Source organism: Theropithecus gelada, chromosome 15, assembly GCF_003255815.1.
Source record: "Theropithecus gelada isolate Dixy chromosome 15, Tgel_1.0, whole genome shotgun sequence".
Lineage (NCBI taxonomy): Eukaryota > Metazoa > Chordata > Mammalia > Primates > Cercopithecidae > Theropithecus > Theropithecus gelada.
Genome location: NC_037683.1, coordinates 86,416,681 through 86,444,138, shown reverse-complemented (window position 1 = coordinate 86,444,138; position 27,458 = coordinate 86,416,681). Strand labels below are relative to the sequence as shown.

At 36.6% G+C, this 27,458-nt stretch overlaps 1 protein-coding gene across 1 annotated transcript in view; it reads left to right on the top strand.

Moving 5' to 3' along the window:
• Positions 1–27,458, top strand: part of ALDH1A1 (aldehyde dehydrogenase 1 family member A1) — a 131,740-nt gene that overhangs the window by 48,387 nt on the left and 55,895 nt on the right. The window contains exon 2 of the mRNA XM_025359190.1: positions 24,547–24,626. Within this exon, the coding sequence (XP_025214975.1) occupies positions 24,547–24,626 (80 nt within the window). The remainder of the gene's footprint in view (positions 1–24,546; positions 24,627–27,458) is intronic.

Below are 27,458 nucleotides of genomic sequence, written 5' to 3'. Positions count from 1 at the left end.
GTTCTGGTGTGTGATGTTCCCCTCCCTGTGTCCATGTGTTCCCATTATTCAACTCCCAATTATGAGTGAGAACATGTGGCGTTTGGTTTTCTGTTCTTGTGTTAGTGCTATAATCCCTGTAGTATGGGGATATCCACTCACAGACTGGGTGTATTTGTCAGGATAAGACTAAACTACTGTAAATGATGTCCAACATCCAGTGGCCTATTGATCAGAGCAGCCCATGTCTTTCTCCCATAAAGGTCCACATGAGTTCACGCCAGGTTTTCAGGAAAACCTTATTCTTTGAGATCATTCATAGACCAAATTCCTTCTATATCCTTGGCACTGTCACTATTTATATGATCAGACCTGAATTTCCACCTCATCTAGCTTCCTGCTGGTGGGAAAGCGGGAGAACATGGAGGAGGTACAGTCAATGTCTAAAATCACAGACCAAGAAGTGGCATGCTAAACTTCTGGAAACGTGCTGTGCAGTAATGTGCCAGCCTCGGTATTATTGCTATGGAAGATGAGGGTCATCGATTTTGGTGGGAAAGTAGCAGTCTCTCCCTCAGAGGGAGTAACAGTTGTCTACCTAGCAGAAGAACACCAGCCCAATCCACACTAAACAGAGATGTAAAGAACATGCTTCCAAATGTGGAGATGATCAAATAACACACTAACGATATCTTCTTGGAAGAAAAGTCCATAAAAATTCTTTGGGGCTTTCTACTTTCAAACTGAATTATGAACGATTCTCATAATTTCTCTCTCTTTCACTAGAGATGAGAGAAGGAAATATAATCTTTTTCTAGTCACCAAAATATCTATATATTTAGTTATTCTATGAGAACAAAGTTGGCAGAATAACAATGTGATCACAGAATAAATTAACCTCAAACTAAGAGGGAAAAAAAAAAAAACTAGTGACACAAAATTGCCACAGATTAAGAACACCGGTGAGGTGATATGGTCATGGTCTCCTTGTCTCCCAAGGCAAATAAATATAAAGTTTTGTGGGAATAGCCTTGTATATTAATCATAAAAAATCCTCACCAGGTCTCTTGTTTTCTTAAGCAGTTTATGCATAGTTTTGTAAATGAAAAATTGGTATTAATGACTTTCTAAATGACCTTTTCTAATGACTTTCATACTTTGGACCAAGTATGCTGGTTGGGAATCTTGTTTCTAAACTATAATATGAGTATCCTATCTGTGCCAACTCAAGTTGAACTATTGCTTGGGAAACTTAGAACTAATAAATCATTAGCTATTCATTGAATAGATACTGGGTGGTCTACACCCAAATCTAGGTACTTTTCTTTAACATCAATGTCAGTAATTTTCAAAATGTGAAAATAATTATGAAAGATTCTATCATATGCAAAGCATTTCCCTCGGCACCACATTTGGTACAAAGCTGAGTGACGCAGGCCATTCCCTCAATTTATACTAGAATGATGAGCCAGAGTATTTATGGGAGCTAGATGAAGAGATATATCAAAATAAGATTATCAAATTTCTGTAGTGGGTGGCCAGTCACAGGAGGTAGGGACTAAATTGACTTGGAATGGCTAGGAGGTCAGTAGAACTCTGGGGGTATTATTGACCTCACCAAACGTTAGTGTTCTCATCTGTACAATGGAAGATATAATAATACTTTGGACACAGACCTATAAAGCATTTAGAGCAGAATCACGCTCACAATAGCTAGAAATAATTGCCAGTTGTCATTGTCACTGTTTGTGTTTTAGTTAACATAATTCTTTGAAAGTTTGATTTGGGATGATGAACAAGATTCCAACAATTGAAAACACTGGAGTGTAGGATGCCAGGCACATGGAATAGAATCATCAGCTGCTGGATATTTCATTGGTATGAATCCAGAATGCCACAGGACTTATTATGGATTTACTGAGTGAAATGCCTTTTCTATGCCAGATGCCTACAAGAGACTGAGGCACCAAGGTTTTTCTGTCCTTGGTTTATATTTAGAAAGAATTATTTTATTAACCCAATTTTATGAATTTCCCATTTTACACTTTTGAGGAAGAACTCCACTGGCCACTTTCTATATGTTGACTAGGATAAAATAATTTTTCCATGCACATATCAATGACAGCTCAGATATGAAGAAACATAAAAAGCATTTCTAAAGAGTCAGTCATCAGATGACCTCAAATGGTAGTTGAATTAAGAATAGTTACATAATGTCAATTTCAATTCCCTGAGACATCTACTTGAGTCAAGTGGTAAGGAATGAGTAATTTGCAATTCTGTAGAGCAAAGTAGAATCTATGAACATGGATGCTTCTTAAAATCCAAACAACAACAACAACGAAAGTATTTTTGGCATTAGTTGGGTGCTTCTTAGAATTTTGCAGTTTGGAGGGATTGGATTCAAGACAATTTCTTTTTTTTTATTATTATTATACTTTAAGTTCTAGGGTATATGTGCACAACGTGCAGGTTTGTTACATATGTATACTTGTGCCATGTTGGTGTGCTGCACCCATTAACTCGTCATTTACATTAGGTATATCTCCTAATGCTATCCCTCCCCTACCCCCTCCCCACAATAGGACCCTGTGTGTGATGTTCCCCTTCCTGTGACCAAGTGATCTCATTGTTCAATTCCCACCTATGAGTGAGAACAAGCAGTATTTGGTTTTCTGTTCTTGCGATAGTTTGCTGAGAATGATGGTTTCCAGCTGCATCCATGTCCCTACAAAGGACACGAACTCATCCTTTTTTTGGCTGCATAGTATTCCATGGTGTATACGTGCCAGTCTGTCGCTGATGGACATTTGGGTTGATTCCAAGTCTTTGCTATTGTGAATAGTGCCACAATAAACATACGTGTGCGTATGTCTTTATAGCAGCATGACTTATAATCCTTTGGGTATATCCCCAGTAGTGGGATGGCTGGATCAAATGGTATTTCTAGTTCTAGATCCTTGAGGAATCGCCACAGTTTTCCACAGTGGTTGAACTAGTTTACAGTCCCACCAACAATGTAAAAGTGTTCCTATTTCTCTACATCCTCTCCAGCACCTGTTGTTTCCTGATTTTTTAATGATTGCCATTCTAACTGGTGTGAGATGGTATCTCATTGTGGTTTTGATTTGCATTTCTCTGATGGTGAGTGATAATAAGCATTTTTTCATGTGTCTGTTGGCTGTATGAATATCTTCTTTTGAGAAGTGTCTGTTCATATCTTTTGCCCACTTTTTGATGGGGTTGTTTGTTTTTTTCTTTTGCTTATTTGGAAATGGAAAATAAACTTGTTAATGCTAAGTGAAACTAAATGAACCATAGCCTTTCCAAGACTTTGAATTGTTGACATCCATTTTCTTGAAGATATAGTTTGGAGTGACTGCAGATAATTTTAGGGGATAATACGTGTTTATGGAGTTTATGACCCATCTATTTAAGAAATCAGTCTTCATATCGGAATATATGGGAAAGAAATGTTCCATTACTTTTTTGGCTAGGAAAGTTAGATCATAGGATAAATATCTCACAATGGTTTAGAGGGAGGCTTTGAAATCTGGTTCCAGGACAGACCATGATACTATCACCTGAGGGAAACTATTTCTTAAGTTCATATACCATTTGTTTTTTAAATGTTTGGATCCCATATTCTACATTGATGTTCCTTGCTATAAAGCTGTTGTAATCTGACTTTAGAGAGAAATGAGTTTCTAATTATCAGGATCTTGTACAGGTCCTTCCCAAAACTAATGAGGATGACATATTAATATTATAAATTAATATCTACTTTTGTGTTAGTCTTTAAATGAGGGAGAACATAAGATAAATCATCTTTAGTTTTTCAGAAAATGATCAGAAATAACAAAAAATATATACAAAAGTTACCCTTTTAGAATATTCCTGAAGATCTATCCAATACATGCTAATCGTTATTTATATCATCACAGTATCTAAGACTTGCAATGGAACCAATATAACATAGGAACAAAGTATTTTAAATGGTATGAAATGTACATTTCCCCAGTGCATCCATTGCTGAGTCAGTTTCAAAATAATAAAAACTATGTTTCTTGGGCTTTTAATATCTCTGATGTTGGAAAGTCTCTATCCCCTATCAAAAAATCATCCGTTATTTGGGGTAGGTCTTGGGTTATTATACTTGAAAGAGTATCTCTCTGCTTCTCTTTTATACTTTCAAAATAATTTATTGAAGTGAAATTCAGATAACATAAAACTAACCATGTTAAAGTGAGCAGCTCAGTGGCATTTAGTACATTCTCAAAGTGTTACAGCCACTACCCTTATCTAGTTCCAAAACATTTCTATCACTCCAAAGTAAAACCCCTAACCTATTAAGCAGTTTCTCTCTATTCCCGCTCTCCGCAGCCCCTGGCAATCGCCAATCTGTGTGATGTCTCATCTGCTTCTCCTTTCTTGATTCATTCTTTTTCATTCTTTTTAGCGAGGGTTCTTACCATGGCTTTTGCTTCCATAAAGTCATCTGACAGTACCTCGCTGCCACCATTTACAACGTAAGAAAGCTGATACTAGAGCCAAGGGTACAATCTCACTTTTGGTGGTTATTAAGCTGCAATATCCCCCTACAGCCTGGCTGCTATCAAATATCCCTGGTTACCCTATCTCCTGTGAATTTTTGCTGCCATAAGCAATATACAGGAATCTTCAAAAATGCCAGCGATAATGTATTTTCTGGATTCATTAATGCCCCTAAGCCACTGGGGGTAGAATATGTCTCTCTTCCCTTTTGCATTTTTCTTTATCATGTGGATAATAAAAATGAATCACTTACCCCTGTAATTTCTCTGCCTATGATGGAGAATGACTTTTCATTAATGAAGCACTTTTTTATTTATTAATTTCAGCCTACTTTGTTTCTACCATTATAATTAGAGACCATCTTTCTGAGAGAGGGTGCTGGGTCAGAAAGAAAATCTCAATAGCAAATGGCCAGTTGAGATCAGATACAACTCTCATCCCCGACAATCAAAGCATATTACAGACCCAAATTTACTTATGTGCTGCTGTCTTCATTAAGAGAGTGGTATTTCCAGGAAGATCTTATCCCATCCTTTAAAGATGCTCCTGATAGGCCATGTGTAATTATTCCTCCAGACACACTCAAAAATGTCTCAACAGGAGTGGATTTTAGCTTGAATTTAGGTTCAATGTGGAACTCTATCTAAATACAAATATAAAACTTTATATTGGAAAAATAACAAACTGAGATAATTTTGTAATGTTTAACAGTAAATTAACCAAGAGTGTCTATAAAAGGGAAAGGGTGAAAGAACCTATTCAAATTAGGAAAGATCTTCCAACACACATGCATTTGTGTATCTACATGACAGTTAAGCAAAAATAAAACTATAATGTAAGAAAGAACATCTTCTAATATCAATTGGTTTCATAAGAAAAAGCTTCACAAAATAAATACTAACTCAAAATGAAGGCCTATAAAAATCTAGCAGATTTATTGCTCAGTGGATTTTTTTCTTTAAATGACTGTGACTGTTTTTCTCTTCTGATTGAAAAAAAATTCCATTTCACTCAGTATAACAAGCTAAATAATGTGAAAATTCTTCTTCTAAAAGCAACTAAAAATGCAAGATACAAATATAGTAAGTAGCCATCAAATGCATACTTTGCTAGATAAGAAAGGAAGAAAATCTCAAGAAGTCAAAAGAACAAAGAGGAAATTAAGAATTGGGCGGTAAACAAACTATTCCTGCCCTTGAATTTTCAGCTTTAATAGCCAAATAGCTTAATAGCCAAGTAAGGGGAGCAGTCAGGGTTGCATGAAGAGGAAGCAGGAACTGAGAGGTCACATCTTTGAATAGCTTACAGTCACGAAAGAGTATAATAGAAAAATATGTTCTCTGAATGCCTGGATGGGAAGGCAACATGATCATAGCTCTTAACCTGGGCTGTGGTGTGGGTGGGGAAAAAAAGTCATTCCTTCCATACTCATTGTCAGTGTTTCAGCACTTAGACTTAAAACTACAGCCCCTCCCAAATGCCTATCAAAGGAATATCAGAAAGATAGAATAAAATGTTCCTTCGTCCTCCAAGGTAACAAAGGAACAGAGACAATTTTATATCTTGCATTTAGTTCTGATTATGTGGTAAATTGAGAACATTTACAAAATCATCTCAATATGATTCTTCTTTCCCATATAGAGATTTGTATAAGTGTATAATCCTGTTCTATTCCATAGCACATCCTTGGAAGTGTTATTTAAACAAACAAGCCTTTTAAGACATTCAGACTTTGAAGATTATTGCTGTGTTTTATGCAATGTTCTTGCATGTGTTTTGCCTAATACTATTTAAATTGGTAAATTACTTTGAGATATTTATAGTAAGTCCAGAAGAATAACTTTAGAATTTCTTCTTTCATTTATGCATAAAAACATAATCCATCTTATAATTCTGTTGACTTATTTAGTTAAACAATGATTTGAGACTATTTTTTTAATTGAAGTCAACACAAGACAATACCAAAAAGAGCACAATGGTTTTTTAAAAGATCAAAATAAGTTCTACAAAATAAAGTCACTGAAATTAAAAACTCAATGGGTAAAACAAACAGCAAATTTAAAAATAGCTGAATAGAGACTAAGTAGACTAGAGTACAGATATGAGAAATTTATCTAGGATGCAGCAGAGGAGATCAAGATACAGGAATCCTGAAATAGATGAAAAAACACAGAAGTTAGAGTGAGAAGGTCCAATGTACGTCTAATAAAAATAAAGGCTAAGAAATCTTCAAAACTAATGAAAACAATGAAACCCATATTAAGGTATCACACTGAATCCACAAAAGAATAAACATTTGGAAATATCATAGCAAAAACAATATCATGGAAAAGGAAGAGAGAAGACGACATGTATAAGTGACTGACAGAAAAAAATAAGCTGATTACTGATTACATAGAAATATTATTTAATCCAAATTTTTAATGAAGAAAGTGTCAAAAAAAAAAAAGGAAAGTTTCCCAACTTCTGATTATGGTAATGGCAAAACAAATAATTTGGACTGAAGCCTTTCATGAAGAACAACTATAATATCTGGACAAGATATTTATATAAACAAATATCTTAAACACATAATATTGCTAACCAGATGGTGACACACTATTGGGCTAGATTCTAGGGCAAGATGGAAGTCCTGGAAAGGAATCCCAGTGTTTGGGTTAACTTTACTTTGGGGGAATTTTCTGAGTACCGAAGGTATACCTGAATATCTGAGAGGCTGTGCTACACAATTTCCAACTTCATGGTACTTAGCCCAGAGCATGCAGAGAAGTGGTGGGAATAATCCTGATGAAAGCCACTTACTTTGATGCCAGAATACTAGAGTCCAGTGTTAGTTTGGAAAAGCTAGAGATACCAGGAGCTTAACAGTAGCAAATACACATATTCTTTGAAAGAATATAATATTGTCATAGGTCTGTGCTTATTTCTATACACAAAATTTTAAATTCAATGCCTAGGACATAATGTCTAGCAGGATTATAAAAAAAGAAGTCTTGAACAAAATTCTGAGGAAACAACTGACAATATGAAGAGAAATGGAAAGGTTTCATATATTGGATTTATCAAATATAGACTTTAAAGTATCTATGTTTAAAAGACAAAACTGAAAATTTCAGAAGAGGCTTGGAAACCAAAAAAGAGTAACAAAAAAAAATTTATTAAACTAACAAGGACCTATATGAAGAATTCACTGGATAAACTGTTTAACAGGAATTGGACATAGTTGAAGGAAGAATTAATACATTGGTTAGGGTGGAAGAAAATTCCAATAATGAATCACAAAGAGATACAATAGTAAAAAATAGAGAAGAGAGGATGAATGACTAAAGGATGCAGTGACATAATCTAATAAAGCATAACTTGAGTTCTTAAAGAAAAGGAGAGGAAGAATAGAACACAAGTTATATCTCAGAACTTTCTCAAACTTATGAATGGCATAAAGACTCACATTCAATCAATTCAATCATAGATGACACAGACACGTGGAAAAACATTCCATCTCATGGACTGGAAGAATCAATATTGTTAAAATGGCCATACTCCCCAAAGCACTTTACAGATTCAATACTATTCCAATCAAACTACCAACATCATTTTACACAGAACTAGAAAAAACTATTCTAAAATTTACGTGAAGCCATAAAAGAGCTCATATAGTCAAAGTGATCCTAAGCAAAAAGAACAAAACTGGAAGCATCACATTACCCAACTTCAAACTATACTGTAAGACTACAGTAATCAAAACAGTATGATACTGGTACAGAAACAGACGCATAGACCAATGGAACAGAATAGAGAACTCAGAAATAGAGCCACACACCTACAGCTGTCTGATCTTTGATACGCTGACAAAAATAAGCAATGGGAAAAGGACTCTCTAGTCAATAAATGATGCTGAGATAGTGGCCTAGCTATATGCAGAAGAATAAAACTGGACCCCTACCGTTCACCACATATGAAAATTAACTTAAGATGGATTAAAGATTTAAATGTAAGACCTCAAATTATAAGATTCCTAGAAGAAAACCCAGGAAATTCCATTCTGGACATTAGCCTTGGGAAGAAGTTTATGACTACATCCTCAAAAGCAATTGCAACAAAAACGAAAGTTGACAAATGGGACCTTATTAAACTAAAGAGCTTCTGCAGGGCAAAATAAACTATCAACAGAGTAAACGAACAACCTAAAGAATGGGAGAAAATATCTGCAAACTTTGCATCTGACAAAGGTCTAATTTCCAGAATCTATAAGGAACTTAAACAATTCAACAAGTGAAAAATAACCTCATTAAAAAGTGGGCAAAAGACAGGAGCAACACTTCTCAAATGAAGACATACAAACAGCCAACAAACAAATGAAAAAATGCTCCACATGACTAATCATCAGAAAATGCAAATTAAGACCACAATGAGACACTATCTTACACAGGTCAAAATGGCTATCATTAAAAAGTGAAAAACAGCAGATACTGGTGAGGCTGTAGAGAAAAATGGAAGACTTACACACTGTTGGTGGAAATGTAAATTAGTTCAGCCACTGTGGAAAGCAGTTTTGGAGATTTCTTAAAGAACTTAGAACTATCATTTGACCCAGCAATCCTGTTACTTGGTATATGCCCACAGAAAAATAAATCTACCTAAAAGACATATGCACTTGTACATTTATTGCAGCACTATTCTCAATAACAAATACATGGAATCAACTTAGGTGCCCAACAATGGTGTATTGGATGAAGAAAATGTGGTACATATACACCATGGAATACTACACAGACATAAAAAGGAAGAAAATTATGTCCTTTGCAGCAACATGGATGCAGCTGAAAGCCATTATCCTAGGCAAATTAATGCAGAAACAGAAAAATAAATACATGTTCTCACTTACAAGTGGGAGCTAAGCATTGGTTACACATGGACATGAAGATGGGAACAGTAGACACTGGAGACTACTAGAGAGTGCATGAGGGATAAGGGCTGAAAAACTATCGACTGGATACCATTCTCAGTACCTGAGTGACAGAATCATTTATACCCCACACCTCAGCTTCACATAATATACCATGTAACAAACCTGCATATGTACCCCCTAAATCTAAAATAAAAGTTTATTTTTTATTAAAAAAAAAAAAAAAAGACTCAGATTCAAGAAGCCCTATGAAGCCGGACAAATACGAAGAAATCCCGGCTGAGGTAGGAGGATTTCTTGAGCCCAGGAGTTCCAGGCCAGCCTGGACAACATAGAAAGACCCCATCTATTTTTTTTTTTTTTTAAAGGAAGAATAAAAGAAAATCAAAAGAAATCCAGTCCCAGGAACATCAGTGAAGCTGAAGAAAAAGAAAAAGAGAAAAAGAAGAAAACACTTTTATTAACAAGAACAATCAAAAAGACAAATTTTCTTCAAAGGAACAACCATTAGGTTGACAGTTGACGGGACAATAGAAACAAATGAAATAGATGGCATTGGAATGGTATCTTCAAAGTGCTAACATAATGGCCCACCTAGAAGGTCTTTTCCAGCCAAAATATACTCCAAGAATGAAGGTAAAACAAAGTCATCTTTAGACCAGAAAAAAAAAAAAGAAAATCTGGTAGAATTCATCACCAGCAAACTTTCACTAAAAGAAATAAAATGAATCACTAAAGGGCATTTTTCAGGTAGAGATAAAATTATTCTACGTATGAGTTTGGAGATGCAGGAATAAAGAACAATGGAAAGGAAAAATATGTCAATATATCTAAACAAATGTATCTCAACAAATGTATAAAACAATATAAATATAATGTTTGGTTGTATTTAAAATATCTGTTTAAGATCTACTTGAATTTTTATGCTATGTATATGTATAAATGATTTTTAAAACATTTAAAAGAAATCAAAAGAACAGATTTCTGCTCCCAGCCAAGAGGAAATTAAAAAGACTGGAGTTGCCTCCAAACCTGTAACTACAAAATCTACAAAAACTCCTCCAAAAAATCAAAGAAAAAGAAATGCTTTGAACTCATTCTATGAAGTCAGGATTATCCTGGTAACAAAACTGAACAAAAACATTTAAAAAATTGTAGATAATATCCTTCAGAAACAGAGGTGCAAAAGTTCTTAAAATTTTAGCAATCAAATCCAAAAGGTATAGACAAAGTTACTATTTCACCACCAAGTATGAATTATCCCAGGAGTGGAACACTGGTTTAACTTTTAAAAAGCAGTCAATGGCGTGGCACGGGGCTCACACCTATAATCTCAGCACTTCGGGAGGCTGAGGCAAGCAGATCACTTCAGGTCAGGAGTTCGAGACCAGCCTGGCCAACCATGGCCAACGTGGTGAAACCTCATTTCTAGTGAAAATACAAAAATTAGCCTGATACAGTGGTGGGCACCTGTAATCCCAGCTACTCAGGTGGTTGAGGCAGGACAATTGCTTGAACCTGGGAAGTGGAGGTTGCAGTGAGCAGAGATCAGGCTATTGTACTCTAGCCTGGGCAACAGAGCAAGACTCCATCAAAAAAAAAAAAAAAAAAAAAGCAGTCAGTGCAATTCACCATTTGATTGTCTCAATATATGAAGGAAAAGCATTTGGCAAATTCACCATCCATTCCTGATTTAAATGAAAGAACTCTTAGCAAACTAAGAGTAGGAACATTTTCTACCTGGTAAAGGGTCTCTAAGACGGATCAACAGCTAACATTATAATGAAGATTTAAGACGTTGTCCCATGATGAGAAAGAAGATGGACATTTGCCTCTCACTACTTCTATTTAACATTTTACTGCATATTCTATACAACATGATCTGGCAAGAAAAATAAATGAAATGGGGTGTGGATTGAAAAGGAAGAAGTAAAATAGTCTTTATTTGCAGATGACTTGTTTATGTATGTAGAAAATCTAAATAAATCTACCAGGAAAACAAAAGATAATAAGAGTAACAAGTGGGTTTGGCAAGGTTTCAGGATATAAGATCGATATACAAAAATCAATTGCATTTTACAGACTAGCAACAAACTATAGAAAATTGAAATTTAAAATGCCATTTACAAGAGCATAGGAAACTGAAATACTTAGGAATACATGTGACAAAAGATCAGGTACAAGACATGCACAGTAAAAACCACAAAATGTTACTAAGAGTTAGTATATAATCCAGCAATCTCACTTCTAGGTATAGAGCAGGCCCTCCAATAACATTGCTTTGTTAAACATCTTTTCATTATAACATTGCTGAGGAAAAAAAAAAAATCGATTTCCAGCTGGGACCACTGTCTGAGAGGAGTTTGCAGATTCTCCCCATGTCTGTGTGGGCTTTCTCTGGGCGCTCTGGTTTCTTCTCACATCTCACATCAGTGCATGTTAGGTTAGGTGAACAGGCATGCCTACGTGGTCCCAGCCTGCAAGAGTATAGGTGTGTTTGTGTGAGTTTGCCCTGCAATGGGATGGCACCCTGGTCAAGATTAGTTACCACCTGGTGTGCTGAGCTGCTTGATAGGCTTGGTGACCCACAACCCTGAAATGGAATCAGCAGGTAAATAATCATCTTGTTTGTACTAATCTTTCTTAAATGTATGTATAGCTCACATTTATTTCAATGTTTAATATTAGAAGTGTTTTTGTCCTTACTCAGAAGTTTGGTGATGTTTTTGTGACCAGAAACATGCTATAGGAATTTAACTCTTTTTTATATCAATTTGTCTATGGTAAAATGGGTTTGGTTACATGCTCTTCCTCCTAAAATTGCTGTTTCAAGAACCTATCAATGACATTAAGTGAGGACTTACTATTTATCCAAAGGAATTAAAATCAGTATCATTAAGAGATATCTGCACCCTCATATTTATGGCAGCATTATTCACAAGATCCAATTATGGAAACAACCTAAGTATCCATGGATAGATGAATGAATAACACAATGTGGGATGCATATACAGTAGAATATTATTCAGCCTTTAAGAGGAAGGAAATCCTGCCATTTGCAATAACATAAATGAATCTCGAAGACATTGCACTAAGTAAAATAAGACAGACACAGAACGACATGCATGACCTGACTTACATGCAGAATCTAAAAAACTGGAACTCATAAAAGCAAAGAGAAAAGTGTTGGTTACCAGGTGCGGGAAGTGGGGGCCGTGAGGATATGTTGGTCAAAGGGTATGGATATTCAGTTATATGGATGAATAAGTTCTGGAAATCTAATGTACGGCATGGTGAATATAGTTGATAATACTGTACTGCATACTTGAAATCTGCTGAGAGTGGATTTAAAGTGTTCTCACCCCAAAAAAAGGTGAAATAAATCAGAGTAAAAAATAGATGGGTGACAGAGCGAGACTCCATCTCAAAAAAAAAAAAAAAAAAAAAAGAATATCCAGTAATATTAATATATATTCAAACATTTAAGTAAATACCCAGCAACAATGATGTTGCAATGATATATGTTGGGAGAGATGTAAATAGAATTTAAAATGTTCTATTGTGTTTGGATTTGCTGAGGAAAAGAGTAAAAGTACTAATTAATTTTAGTCTTTGATAAATTAAAAAATACATGCAATTTCTAGAATAACCACAAAAAAATAGTAAAGATAACATATAATTCCAAACTAATACAACAAGGAATTGTAACCATAACTATGAGAGATGATTGATGTGATAGTTTGTACTAGTAATCATTTTGCAATGTATAAATATATCAAATTATAAATCTGTATACCTTTAATATATACAATTTTTATTTTCATGTATACCTCAGTAAGTCTGGAAAAGCTTAGAAAGATCCAAGTCAAGTTTATCACTTATACTAAATATAAAAAATACAGAAAAAAAAGGTTGTGAAAAATTAAAAAAGAAACAAATGGAATGTATATGTCACATCTGTGTTGTATTTATTTATTTATTCTAAACTTGTAAGCACATAAAAAGCAGCCTTACTCTTGTAAGCTACAAAGATTTTGAGGTTGTTTGTTACTAACCAATAGAGAAATTTTAAAGTGTACATCAAAATAACCCATCATAAGGAAAAGATCATAATGGGAGTTAAAAAGTACTTTGAATTGAGTAAAAGAGAAAACGCTATACAGAAATTTATGGATGCTGCTAAGGAATGCTTAGGGGGAAATTTAGGGCTTTAAATGAAGAAAAAAGAAAAGCTGGAAAATTATATTATCTAAGTATCAAGAAGTTAGAGAAGGAATGTCAAAATAACGTAAAGAAAATAGAATGAAGGAAACAATAAGAACAGAAATTAATAAAAACAAACAAACATATAGTAGAAAGGATCAACAAAGCCCAAAATTCTTTGAAAAACTAGGCCAGTAATCCCAGCAACTTTGGGAGGCCGAGACAGGCGGATCTCAAGGTCAGGAGATGGAGACCATCCTGGCCAACATGGTGAAACCACATCTCTACTAAAAATACAAAAATTACCTGGGTGTTGTGGCATGTTCCTGTAGGCCCAGCTACTTGGGAGGCTGAGGCAAAACAATCGCTTGAACCCGGAAGGCAGAGCTTGCAGTGAGCTGAGATCCAGCCACTGCACTCCAGCCTGGGTGACAGAGCGAGACTCCGTCTCAAAAAAAAGAAAAAAACAAAAACAAAAAACAAAAACTAGCAAAGTTCACAATCTCCTGACAAGACTGGTCAAGAATGTGAACCTCTACAGATTCCCAAAGAGTGAAATTAAACCAAGAAGGAAATACTGAGATTAAATAATGAATAATAGGTGAAGAAAATTTAATAAACAAGTAAAGTAAAATAGGAATTGAGTGAATAAAATAATAATCATATAATTATGACTCATTGGGGTGCTATAAATCAAGGTGGAACAAAAATTTATAACAGATAACTATAACATGTAGAATAGGACAATGAGAGTGTTCAAAAATCCCTGAATTCTTTGTAAGAAAAAAATGGCAATTAAATTTACATGCAAGTTTGTTACAATTTTTAGGTTACAAAAAGCATTTCTTCCCAACAAGAACAAAAGTGAAAAAGTAGGAATAAATAAATTACTATTATTGTTAATATTATTTTTATTTGAGATGGAGTCTCCCTCTGTCGCCCAGGCTGGAGTGCAGTGGCACAATCTCAGCTCACTGCAACCTCTGCCTCCCAGGTTCAAGTGATTCTCCTGCCTCAGCCTCCTGAGTAGTTGGGACTACAGGCATGTGCCCCCATGTCTGGCTAACTTTTGTATTTTTAATAGAGATGGAGTTTCACCATGTTGGCCAGTCTGGTCTCAAACCCCTGACCTCAAGTGATCTGCCCACCTCGGCCTCCCAAAGTGCTGGGATTACAGGCATGAGCCACCACGCCTGGCCAGAAATAAATAAATTATAATCAGTAAAACAGAAGATAGGCAAGAAGAAGAGTATGGGGCAGAAACTGCTAGTTACCTCTGCAATAGTCATTCTCCCCATTTTTAATAAAACAAGCACTGAATTCTTTTTTATATGTATACTTTAAGTTCTGGGATGCATGTGTAGAATGTGCAGGTTTGTTATATAGGTATACACATGCCATGGTGGTTTGCTGCACCCATCAATCCATAATCTACATTAGGTATTTCTCCTAATGCTATCCCTCCCCTAGCCCCCCTACCCCCTAATAGCCCCTAATGTGTGATGTTCCCCCTCCCTGTGTCCATGTGTTCTCATTGTTCATCTCCCACTTATGAGTGAGAACATGCGGTGTTTGGTTTTCTGTTCGTGTGTTAGTGTGCTGAGAATGATGGTTTCCAGCTTCATCCCTGTCCCTGCAAAGGACATGAACTCATCCTTTTTTATGGATGGATAGTATTCCATGGTGTATATGTGCCACATTTTCTTTATCTAATCTATCATTGATGGGCATTTGGATTGGTTCCAAGTCTTTGCTATTGTGAATAGTGCTGCAATAAACATATGTATGAATATGTCCTTATAGTAGAATGATTTATAATCCTTTGGGTATATACTCAGTAATGAGATTGCTGGGTCAAATGATATTTCTGGTTCTAGATCCTTGAGGAATCGCCACACTGTCTTCCACAACAGTTGAACTAATTTACACTCCCACCAACAGTGTAAAAGCGTTCCTGTTTCTCCACATCCTATCCAGCATCTGTTGTTTCCTGACTTTTTAATGATCCCCGTTCTAACTGGCATGAGATGGTATCTCATTGTGGTTTTGATTTGCATTCCTCTAATGACAGTGATGATGAGCTTTTTCTCATATGTTTCTTGGCCACATAAATGTCTTCTTTGAAGAAGTGTCTGTTCATATTCTTCGCCCACTTTTTGATGGGGTTGTTCTTGTAAATTTAAGTTCTTTGTAAATTCTGGATATTAGCCCTTACAAGCACTGATTTTTAACCATGAACCAGGCTACCTAGAGAAAGTTTACAATCTTTATTTACCCTTATGGGTAGGTATTAGGATATGAGAATAAGCTAAGGTCAATGAGCTCCAAGCTTCAGGGAAACCTCCTCAAAATGTAGATGAACCCCTAGACCTTTGTCACTTTCCTCTGGATCCTGGAATTTAAATGTAATAGTTGGAGTTCTAGCAGTCTTCTCTTATCAGGAGGTAAAGAGCCATACCATAGGGATGTTAGAGCAGTGAACTGGAAGCAGCTTCTGTCTTTCCATTCGGACACCATGGCAGCCATAGACAACCTACTTACAATCTGTTTATGTGAGAGAAGAATCCATTTCCATCTTGAATATTTATTTTGGGTTTTCCATCAGAGGCAGCCAAATTTAATCCTAACTGATCTAAAGACAAAAAGAAACCACAAATTTATATCTATTACAATAGATATAAAGAAAGGAGTAAATATATACACATTAAATGCATATTAAACATAAACATTACATAAAGACAGATTGGATTAAAACAGTCCAGCTATATGCTCTTTAAAATCTAAATCTAAAATATAAGGACACTGGGAAGTTGAAAGTGTTCATTTGTTTCATTAAATAAGATTAATATTTTAACAGAAAAAAAAAAAAAGTTAAGAAACTGCCAAAGCCTGAAGTTTGGTTGGTGTTGTTTTGTTCTAATCAGAGACAGGAAGTTCAAGAAAAAGATTATGTTTGCAAAAATGATAATGAGTTCCTTTAGTGGTCTTAAAATATAAAATAAAGGACTAGGTAGTAACCTAAGTGAAAGTAGACTAGAATAAATAACAGAGATAGATCGAGGTCTATGTTGGAGTGCAGTCATTCTCAAACTTGACCATGAATCAGAATCACCTGGCGGGTTTGTTCCACCACAAATTGCTGGGCCCCACCCCAGAGTTTCTGATTCAGTAGGTCTAAGATGGGGTCAGACACTGCATTTCTAAAAGGTTTCCAGTGGATGTAGATGTTGCTCCAACTTTGGAAACCTTTACTACTCAGCTTCATGGTTCCACTATGAGGAAATGGAACCCAGAACTGCCTCAATGGTTCTGACAGCTGACCACACATTAGAATTACCTAAGGCACTTTAAACACACCTGGGCTCAAACTGTTCTTACAGAATCAGAATCTTTTATTTTTTGTTTGTTTTGAATTCCCCAGGTGATTTTAATGGGTAGCAGACAGGCTAAAACTATTCTGCAGGTCTTCTGACAGTTGAAGAAGTTAAAATCTGGGGTTTTAAATGTTTCTAATTTGTACAGCATTGCACAGTCCACATAAAACAAATATGCAGGCTCTGAGGTTTGCAAACCCAGCTACATGATGAGGTGTGGCATTTAGCTTAGTTATCTGACAAGCAGTTGAAATGTAAAGCCAGGGCCTGGAAGATAAATTTGGATTGTGGTTGTAGATCTGGGTATGTATGTATAACTCTAAAATGTGAAAACAAATTCAAGCAAGCAAATGCAAACCATAAGTTTTGTATTCTCCAAATACAATAATTACTTTAAAAAGCAATAGCTTTCAGAGAAATCATTACTTACTGCATAATACTTTTACAGTGTAATAAATATTTATAATGCAACCAAAACTGGAAGGGTTTTAAGACGTAACTCTTTCTCCCTCTCTCACCATATAACATATTTGCTCCTTCTTTGCCTTCTGCCATGAGTAAAACCTTTCCGAGGCTTCAACAGAAGCAGAGCAGATGCTGGTGCCATGCTTGTACAGCCTGCAGAATTGTCAGCCAAATAAACCTCTTTAAAAAAGTGTATTTAGTTTATCTAGCCTCAGGTATTTCTTTATAGCAACATAAAATGGATTAACATCAAAAATTGGTACCAAGGAGTGAGGCATTTCTATAAAGATACTTGAAAATGTGAGCAGCTTTGGAACTGGGTAACAGGAGGAAATTCGAAGAATTTGTTGAGGAGGGGGTACTCAGAAGAGGACAGAAAGACGAGAGAAAGTTTGGAACTTCTTGGAAACTGGTTAAGTGATTGTGACCAAAATGGTGATAGAAATAGGGACAGTGAAGACCAAGCTGATGAGGTCTCAGACGGAAATAAGGAATTTATTGGAAACTGGAGCAAAGGTTACCTTTGTTATGCCCTAGCAAAGAACCTGGCTGCCTTGTGTCCATGCCCTAGGGATTTATAGAAGTTTAAACTTAAGTGTAATGACTTAGAATCTGGCAGGAAACATTTCTAAGCAGCAAAGCACTTAAGATGTGGCATGGCTGCTTCTAACAACGTGTGATCAGATTTGGGAGCAAAGGAAAAACTTAAAGTCTTAACTTAAAATTAAAAGCAAAGCAGAGTGTAAAAATTCAGAAAATTTTCAGCCTGCACATGTGGTAGAGAAGGAAAGAGCATTTTCGGGAGACGAATCCACCAAATGGAGGAACAACCACTTGCTAGAAAGATTTGCTTAACTAAAAGGGAGCCAGGTGCTGATATTCAAGACAATGAGAGAAAGGCCTCAAAGCCATTTCAAAGCCCTCCCATCACTGACCCAGAGGCTTAGGAAGGAAGAGTGGTTCTCGGGGTCAGATTCAGAGCCCTGCTGCCCTGCACAGCCTTGGGACATTGCTCCCCATACCAGGCCTCTGGCTCTAGCCTTGGCTCAAAAGGCCATAGACGCTGCTCTGGTCACTGCTTCAGAGGATGAAAGTCATAAGGCTTGGCAGCTTCCATGTAATGTGCAGTCTGCAGGTATTCAGACTGGTGCCCAGGCAGGAACCTGCTGCAGGGGCAGAGTGCCACAGAGGACTTCTACTAGAGCAGTGCTAAGTGGAAGTGTGAGGTTAGAGCCCCAAACACAGAGTCCTCACCAAGGCATTGCCTAGTGGAGCTGTGGGAATGGGGCCACTGCCCTCCAGGCCCAGACTGGGAGCGCCACCGGCAGCCTGTACTCTGAGCCTGTAAATGCTGCAGGCATTCACCTCCAGCCCTTGCGAACAGCCATGTGGGTTGTGCTCAGCAAAGCCACAGGGACAGGACTACCAGAGGCCTCAGGACCACATTCCTCACACCAGAATGCAGAACATGGAGTCAAGGATTAAGTTGGAGCTTTAAGGTTTAATGACTACCCTGATGGATTTTGAACTTGTGTGGGTCCTGTTGCCCCTTTCTTTTGGCCAATTTCTCCCTTTTGGAATGGGAATGTTTACCAAGTGCCTGCACTATCATTGTATATTGGAAGTAAATAACTTGTTTTTTATTTTATAGACTCACAGGTAAAAGGAGTTTGCCTTGAGTCTCAGATGAGACTTGAGACTTTGAACTTTTGAGTTGCTGGAACAAGCTAGGATTTTGGAGGACTATTGGAAAAGAATGATGTATTTTGCCATGTGAGAAGAACATCAGATTTGGGGGACCTGGGGCAAAGTAACATAGTTTGGATGTTTTTCCTCTACAAATCTTATGCTGAAACGTGACCTCCAGTGCTGAAGGTGGGACCCAGTGGGAGGTGTTTGTGTCATGCAGATGGATCCCTCGTGAATGACTTGGTGCCCTCCCCATGGTAATAAATTTATAGGATAGCTGGTTATGTAAGAGCCTGACAGTTTCCCCCTCTCTCTTGCTCCGTGTCTCTCATGTGACATATATGCTCCCCCTTTGCTTTCTGCCATGAGTAAAAGCTTCCTGAGGCTTCACCAGAAGCTGAACAGATGCTGATGCCATGCTTGTACAGCCCATAGAAACATGAGCCAAATAAATGTCTTTCCCATCTTTACTCTGTGTGTGTGTGTGTGTGTGTGTGTATACATATAAAATATATAAAACACCTGATGAGTTTTTCATTGTAAGGTACAGATAGAAAGCTTACCTTTATTTAAATGGGAATATTTAGATAGTAACAATAAACCTGAATGACACGAAGAATGACTGGCGCATGGTCAATGACAACATATACATTTTGACATCTATGAACTTGAACTTTTATTGATTAGTGCATTAGTTTCCAATGGCTGCTTTAACAGTTATAAACTTGATGGTTTAAAACAACACTTTTAGAAGGCAGAGATCTGAAATCAGTTTCACTGGCCAATATCAAAGGAGTGGATATGTCAGGCTCGCTCCAGAGATTCTAGGAAAGAATTCATTGTCTTCTCTTTTCCAGTTTACAGAGCTTTATTCTTTAATTCTTTGTCTTCTGGTCCCCTTCAACAGCTTCAGAGTCAGCAGCAAAGCATCTTACTTCAAATATTGATTCATTGCCAGGGCAGGGGTGGTAAGAAAAGTTATTTATATGAAAACTAAACTGAATACATTACAAACAATATCATCAAATTTCTAAACACATGGTTGGATAATCTGCATAAGAATTGTTAAAAAAAAAAAAGAGAAAAAATTGTAGAAATCTCAAAGTAGTCTACATTTTGTTTGACTCATTGATGTCTTTCATGTCTTTCTTTCTACACATTAAGGAAACAAACTGGAAACTGTAGACAAAACACTATGAGCACTATTTATGCAAGATTATTTCAAACTCCAAGCAGCAAATCCAGTTCCAAGAAATGGCCTCAACCCATAAGGTTTAGCAAAAACCTATTTAAACTCAAATAATTATCTTACAGAGGCTTTAATGTACTGTTTCTTTTAGTGACCTTACTAATCAGTTAGTGTCCTGGTTAGACCAGATAAGAGGGTCATCTATCCTATCTCAGTAACACAAGCCAAAGAGAAGAACAATGAAAGGATATGTAAGGAGCAGGAGAAATCAGAGGTGAAGAAATTTTTCTAATTGGAGAAGAATGGCATGTGGACAGGAATTAGCCAACAAATACATATGTTTGTATACTTGAAGTCTACCTTCCACTTCCATTTTTTAACATCAACTTGCCAACTAAGTACAGACTCTCTCACTACATACAAGATCCACTTTTCCCAAATTATTAAAGCTCAAATAAGCATAAGAGCAAGGTGGTATCTGATAAAAATGTAGTAATCAAAAGCATAGGGATAGATTTCTTGCTAGGTTTACCAACAGGCAGACACATGCAGACATGCTAAGGCAACAGAGAATAGTTAGAGGAGTGGTCATGTAACTGGAGTAGGAGAGGTTCACCTTCAACAAATAGTTCCAGGATCTTGAAATCAGGAAATATGAAAAGAAGCTGTCTTAGTTGATTCGGGCTGCTATAACAAAAATGGCATAGACTGAGTGGCATATAAGCAACAGGCATTGATTTCTTACAGTTCTGGAAGCTTGAAGTCTGAAATTAAGGTGCCAACATAGTTGAGTTCTGGTGAGAGCTCTCTTCTGGGTTACAGACTGCCAATGTCTCATTGCATCCTCACATGGCAGAAAAAGCAAGAGATCTCTGTGGAGTCCCTTTTATGAAAGCACTGATCCCATTCATGAGGGTCCTACCCTCATAACCTCATTACCTCCTAATATGGTTTGGCTCTGTGTCCCCACCCAAATCTCACCTTGAATTTTAGTTTCCATAATCCCCACATGTCATGGGAGGGATCCAGTGGGAGGTAATTTAATCATGGAGGGGGTTACCCTCATCCTGTTCCCGTGATAATAAATGAATTCTCATGAGATCTGATGGTTTGATAAGGGGGTTTTCCCCCTTTTGCTGAGCACTTCTCCTTGCTGCCACCATGTGAAGAAGGATGTGTTTGCTTCCCCTTCCACCATGATTGTAAGTTTCCTAAGGCCTTCCCAGCCATGCTGAACTGTGAGTCAATTAAACGTCTTTCCTTTATAAGTTACCCAGTCTCAGGTATGTCTTTATTAGTAGCATGGGAATGGACTAATACACCTCCCAAAGGCTCCATCTCCTAATACCATCACATTGGGGGTTAGGATTTCAACATGTGCATTGTGACTGAACAAAAAACATTCAGTCCATGCAGAAGCTATTTTTAATTCATCACATGACTTTTTTCAACATTTTTTTTTTATTTTAAGTACTGGGTGGCAGATTAGGTTCCTTTTATCTTTTCAGGAACTAAGGATTGGACAGAGTTCTGGAGATGTTTGTTGTAAAATGAAAGAGTAGTTTCAAGAATGGTTGAAGTCATAATCTATATGTTTCTTGGTATAATGAAAGCTTTCACAAATGGCTGGAGAAGTCAAATTCAAGAGATGAATAAACTATCCTCTTACATTTCTTGCTTCTCTCTCTGTATGTGCGTGCATGACTCTGTGTGTGTGTGTGATTTAGTTTGTTCATAAGGAGGAAAAAGAAGATTAAACATCCTTTGTCGATCACTCTCAAGTTAAAGGACCAGCTCCTCCTCTGCTGCATAGTCCTGGCATACCATAAAATTGTACAATCCTGGGTCCAGTCCTAAAATGTGCAACCTTGGTCCCTAGGTTCTCACAAAAGCCATTATTTCCTCTGTAAGTGATAGTAGTCTGATGAAATCTTTTCCTCATATGCAGCCATTCCCAGAAATACGCTGTTCTACAAAATAAGCTCTCAGGGCAGGATAATGCTTACCTCAAAAATAGAGGTCTCAGGCCCTGTGGTTTCTAGGCAGAAAAGATCTGCTTAAGTGAAGTTAGGGCTGAAGAATTATGGATGCGTAAATGATACTTAGTAAATATTTGCTGAAATTAAATGGGCAGGTGTGGTAACCTGTCTCCAAAGCAACTCCTTTTGCCTACATTCAGGAATGCCTGGTATAAAGGGACCGTTCTTACATAATTATCCAATAAAATACAATTGAGAATGATCATATAAGAAGTGAGATGACAAGCCAACTATGTTATGAAGCCTTAAGCTTTCATCGCCTGGACATCAAATAAACCAGTATTTGAATCCACAAACAACTGTGACTCTGGGAGAAGAAAGCAGCAAAACACAGCTGTTTGGGCATGGCCAGAGCGCCACGCTCAAGTTATGTAACAGCTGTTGTGTAATTGTGCATTTAACTGAAAACACATTTTTGAGAGAGAAAACAATTAGACTTTCCAAAAAGAAAGAAATAGAAAGAGAAATGTTGAAAGAACACAGAAGTTTCTATCTGGTCTTCAAGCATGAGACACGGGGGAGTCAAAGGCATTGGGAATGATATTGCCTTAGAATCTAGGGAGTTGGCCCATGCACCAAATCTGGCCTGCCTCCCATCTTTTTAAATGAAGTTCTACAGGAAAACAACTACACCCATTAATTTACCTATCATCTAGAGTTTCTTTTAAGCAGAGTCAAGTAAATTATATCAGAAACCATCCAGCCCAGAGGCTGAAAATATTTACAGAAAAAGTTTGTAAACCCTTGTCTTAGATGAATACAAAGTTATGTTTAAATGCCTGTAAGGGTGACTATTCACTGAGAAAACCAAAGCAGTTGATGCTTGAACCCATGTAGGAGTTCTCTTGTGGAGAAGAGGGCAGAAATAATAAACAGAAATAAGAGCCCAGGTTTGGAAGTCAGACTGTCCTGAAATGAAATTCTGGTTCTGCACTAATAGATCTGTGACCATAACTAAGCTACTCACCCTCTCTATGTCTCTAAAATGGGGATATGAAATGAGAGTAGAAACGGAAACAAGTGCTGCATGTGATTTGGGCAAACAATTTAGAAATTGTTAGTTTCCCTATGTAAGTCCCATATTCAGGGGAATTGGCAAGTTTCACTAGAAAAAAAAAATTGGTTAATTCCTCATAATCAGAGCATCCAAAGTATTTTATCTTGTTCCTATTGTAACGTTTGCTAGAGCTACAATACAATAAAGTATTGTACTTAAAATGGGAGTAACGCTGTTTAAAAAATTGTCCTTCAGCTAAACATTAATTTAAGAACTTGAATTGTTTGGAAGCCCTGCTTAAATTTAGTCTTTGTACACTGCCTCTTGATAAATACAGACAACTTCCAAAACCAGGATTACTTTCATTTTAAATGAGTTTTAATAGATGACATTGCCATATTTCTAACTGTGATTGTGTGTGACAGTGTGTTCCAAATTCCCTAAAAGTCCTGCTGGCTTTTCTGTTCACATATAGAAAATAAAGATAATTTAGGGCTTCTGAGATCACAGTAGGTCGACTTACCCAGCACTGAAAATACACGTGACTGTTAGGATATTTTAAAATAACTTAGGGTAGGGTGTAGATAAAGGGCCTCTCTTCCCCAGACAGCACCCCCGATTTTCTGGGAAAATTTCTGGACTGATTTCCTGAAAGCCTTGTCCTGAAGACACCTGGCCAGGGTTCTCTCCTCACCAGCTTCTACTGAGAACAAGTGCCCTTTTAGACTCTTTTCAATCCTCAAATTCTCTGTTTCCAAGTCTGTCAGAGAACAGAAAGTTACATAGTAGCATTAAAAAGCATGAAAAGTCAAAAAAATAATAACTGGCCTTAGTGGCCAGAGCAGCTGCTGCATACACTTATCACAGGTTTCGGCTTTGTAAATTAATTCATCTGCAAATAGTGCACTGTCTCCAGGTGCAACTTCGATGCTGGAGCACTGGTTTCTTAAGGATTTAAGTTTAAAGTCAAAGGCTTCCTGCCCTAGGTGTTACAAATAAGTAGTGTCGTTTTCTTTTTTTTGCTCTGAGTTTGTTCATCCAATCGTATCCGAGTATGCAAATAAACTTTAGCCCGTGCAGATAAAAAAGGAACAAATAAAGCCAAGTGCTCTATCAGAACCAAATTGCTGAGCCAGTCACCTGTGTTCCAGGAGCCGAATCAGAAATGTCATCCTCAGGCAAGCCAGACTTACCTGTCCTACTCACCGATTTGAAGATTCAATATACTAAGGTGAGTAAAACTTCTATTTTCTGCTTTAACTTGGGTGTGCAAAAACTACATTTATGTAAAACATTAAAGGTCAATTTAAGTAAACTTATGTAAAGAGCCCTTTGCAAATATAAAAATAAAAGGCATGCAAAACATAGGTCTCAGTTTAGTGTCCTGATCAAATATGATCTAAATCATATCAGACTATCTTTCATAAATTTATTTCTTAAAAGATTTCCAAGTGAAAGGAATTCTCTTCTGTGTGAAAGGATTCTCATACCAGGATTCAGAGGACTTTACTAAGCAGTTCTATTAACTTCACTATAGCTGGCATGTATGATAAGATAGCAAAATATTCTCTAGAGAAGCTTACTGAAAAGAACCAAATGAGTAGGAACAATAGAAAGCAAACAAAGAGAAAGAGAGCATACTGAAATGACATAACTTTCCAATATGTTTAATAAAATGAGTGTTAAAATAAGGGGACTTAAGTCTGATAATTGGGTTCAAAAATCTTCAGATGGACTTGCATTATTTTGCATATTGCGGGGAGGGGAGAAAAGCATTATTTCTTCGGCCAAGTTTGTTGCCATTGGAGCAGATGTGTAATTGTTAACTGATAAATATTTAGAGAAACAAGAGCAGGAGCTAGATCCAGACTTTAAAATCCGCAGCTGGGGGGAACTAGGAAATGGATCCTGCTTGAGTCGTTCTGAGAGTAACTCTGAACTTTGCGTGTTTCACACTGCTTTCCTGTCAGATCCTAGAACTCCAAAACAAACAAATAAATAAAACACAGTCTAACCAAAATTCCTTCAAGTTATCTTTACGGTGTGATGCAGAAAGTATGGTAAGAAATTAACTCCTGCAACTCAAGGGAGAGCCATTTTGCTGTCTGAATGAGCCAACAGAAAAACAAAGGGCATTCTAATTTAATGATAAAGTAAAAGTCTCCACTGGTATACATTTATTTCCTTACTTGGAACCATGGATGGCTTTGAAATCCTAAAGTCTGTTGCATTTTCATTTTCATAAAGCACAACGAATGAGGAAGTTGCTCAGCTGATTGGCTCTTTTCCTCAGGAAAGTAGCAGCAGAGATGAGATTGTGCCTTTAACATGGTTGACCAGCAGCTATGAAGTGTATTTTAAGGTATTGTTATCACGAGGTTTTATTAAAGGGGAAAGATTTTTCCATTTAATTTGACTACAAATGGTGGCATGAAAAATGCAGTAAATCCATACCCTCAAACAATTTACATTTGGCAAAGGTATGCCCAAAAGATTGCAAGAGTCCAGTCTCCCTCATTTTCTTATTCCAAGTTTGTCAGTCACAAGAAATTTCCATTGAAAGTACGTACATTTAAAAATACACTTCATGCAGCTCAAAATTGTTGGCAATGCTTAGATTATTCTATTACTATTATTAATGGGATTTGTTTTTTTAATGATATTACCTAGGAGGATATTTTAGTAGTCTGGATGCCCCTGTCTCCCCACTCCTTTGGCTTTGCAGAAGTTTGCAAAGCCTTCCTTGTGTGTGTATTTCAAGGAAGCTCTAATGTAAATAACCTGCCTGCTGAATTAAGCTTCACTTAGTCGTCATTAACTAAGCATGTAAGAAGCGGTACTAGACAAATGAGATGGTCCTCAAAATCTAACATACAAGCACAGACCTAATGATCCCCTAACACAGAGAGATGATTTTGAGATTGAAACCTATTCACTTCGAAGTCACTGTGCAACAACTCCCCTCTAGGGAAAATGACTGACCTAAGTGTCCAAAAGAAGGCAAGACTCAAAGAGCAGGCGTTTTGCTCTGTGTTTAAGAATTTTTCTGGGTAAAAATACCCCAAACAAGTCAGTGAATTTTGATTTCTCATGCATCTTCTATATAAATCTGTTCTGCTCAGATAGGATTTTATTGTTTGATTTATTGGTTATAGCATTTTCACACTTGGGAGGACACCAGTTATGTATGTAATTAAATCTAAATGGGTGAGCTTTTTCAAATGCCTTTGCATTTTTTTTACTATGTCCCAGTGAAGAATTGGATTGAATTTGCACTTGCAAGAGGAGTTAAAAAAAAAAAATGATGGTTATTAACTATAATAAGTTCCCTGGTTACAAACCAAGTAAGCAAGGGGTTTATAGTGTCTGAGGAATTATCTTCTATTACCAGCCCCTAAAGTCTTGTGTTATTTTTCTGTCCTTTTTATTATTATTATTATTATTATTATTATTATAGCTAGAAGTATATTGGTTGTTAGGACAAGTTGGAGAGAACAGAGAGGGTTGAGTAACAAAAAAAAAAAAAAATTACAACTACGATAGAAAAGCTACATGCTCTCAAGCTTCGGACTGCTTTCCACCCAAACAAAAGAATTTATTGATGCATATCTTTTTATGACTTTTTTCTAGTACAGTCTGATTATTTCTTTGTTGGGGTAGATTAAAGAGAGATTAGAGTTTAAGAAATGCTTTCTAAAATTATACAAAAGCTTTCGGAATTTAAAACCTCCAAAAACATCCTTATAAATTCACTAATATGAGCTCATATCCCATCCTTATCCTCATTACTCCTCTTTCCAACTCTAAATGAACCCCACATTTTCCATTGTATTTAGCCTTTAAATGAAGAGCTTCTTTGAAAGTTAAGTGGTCATTGGGCAAGCTACATTACCTCTCTCTGCCTCGGTTTTCTTATGTTTAAAATGAGGACGATAAAGGCACCTATTTTCTAAGGTGGATGAAAGTATTAAATGAACTTAATGCATAAAAAGCCCTTGAAATAATGCCTGGCACATGGGAAATGATTTAATGTTAGTGATCCTAGTCCTATTTTTCTGAATCC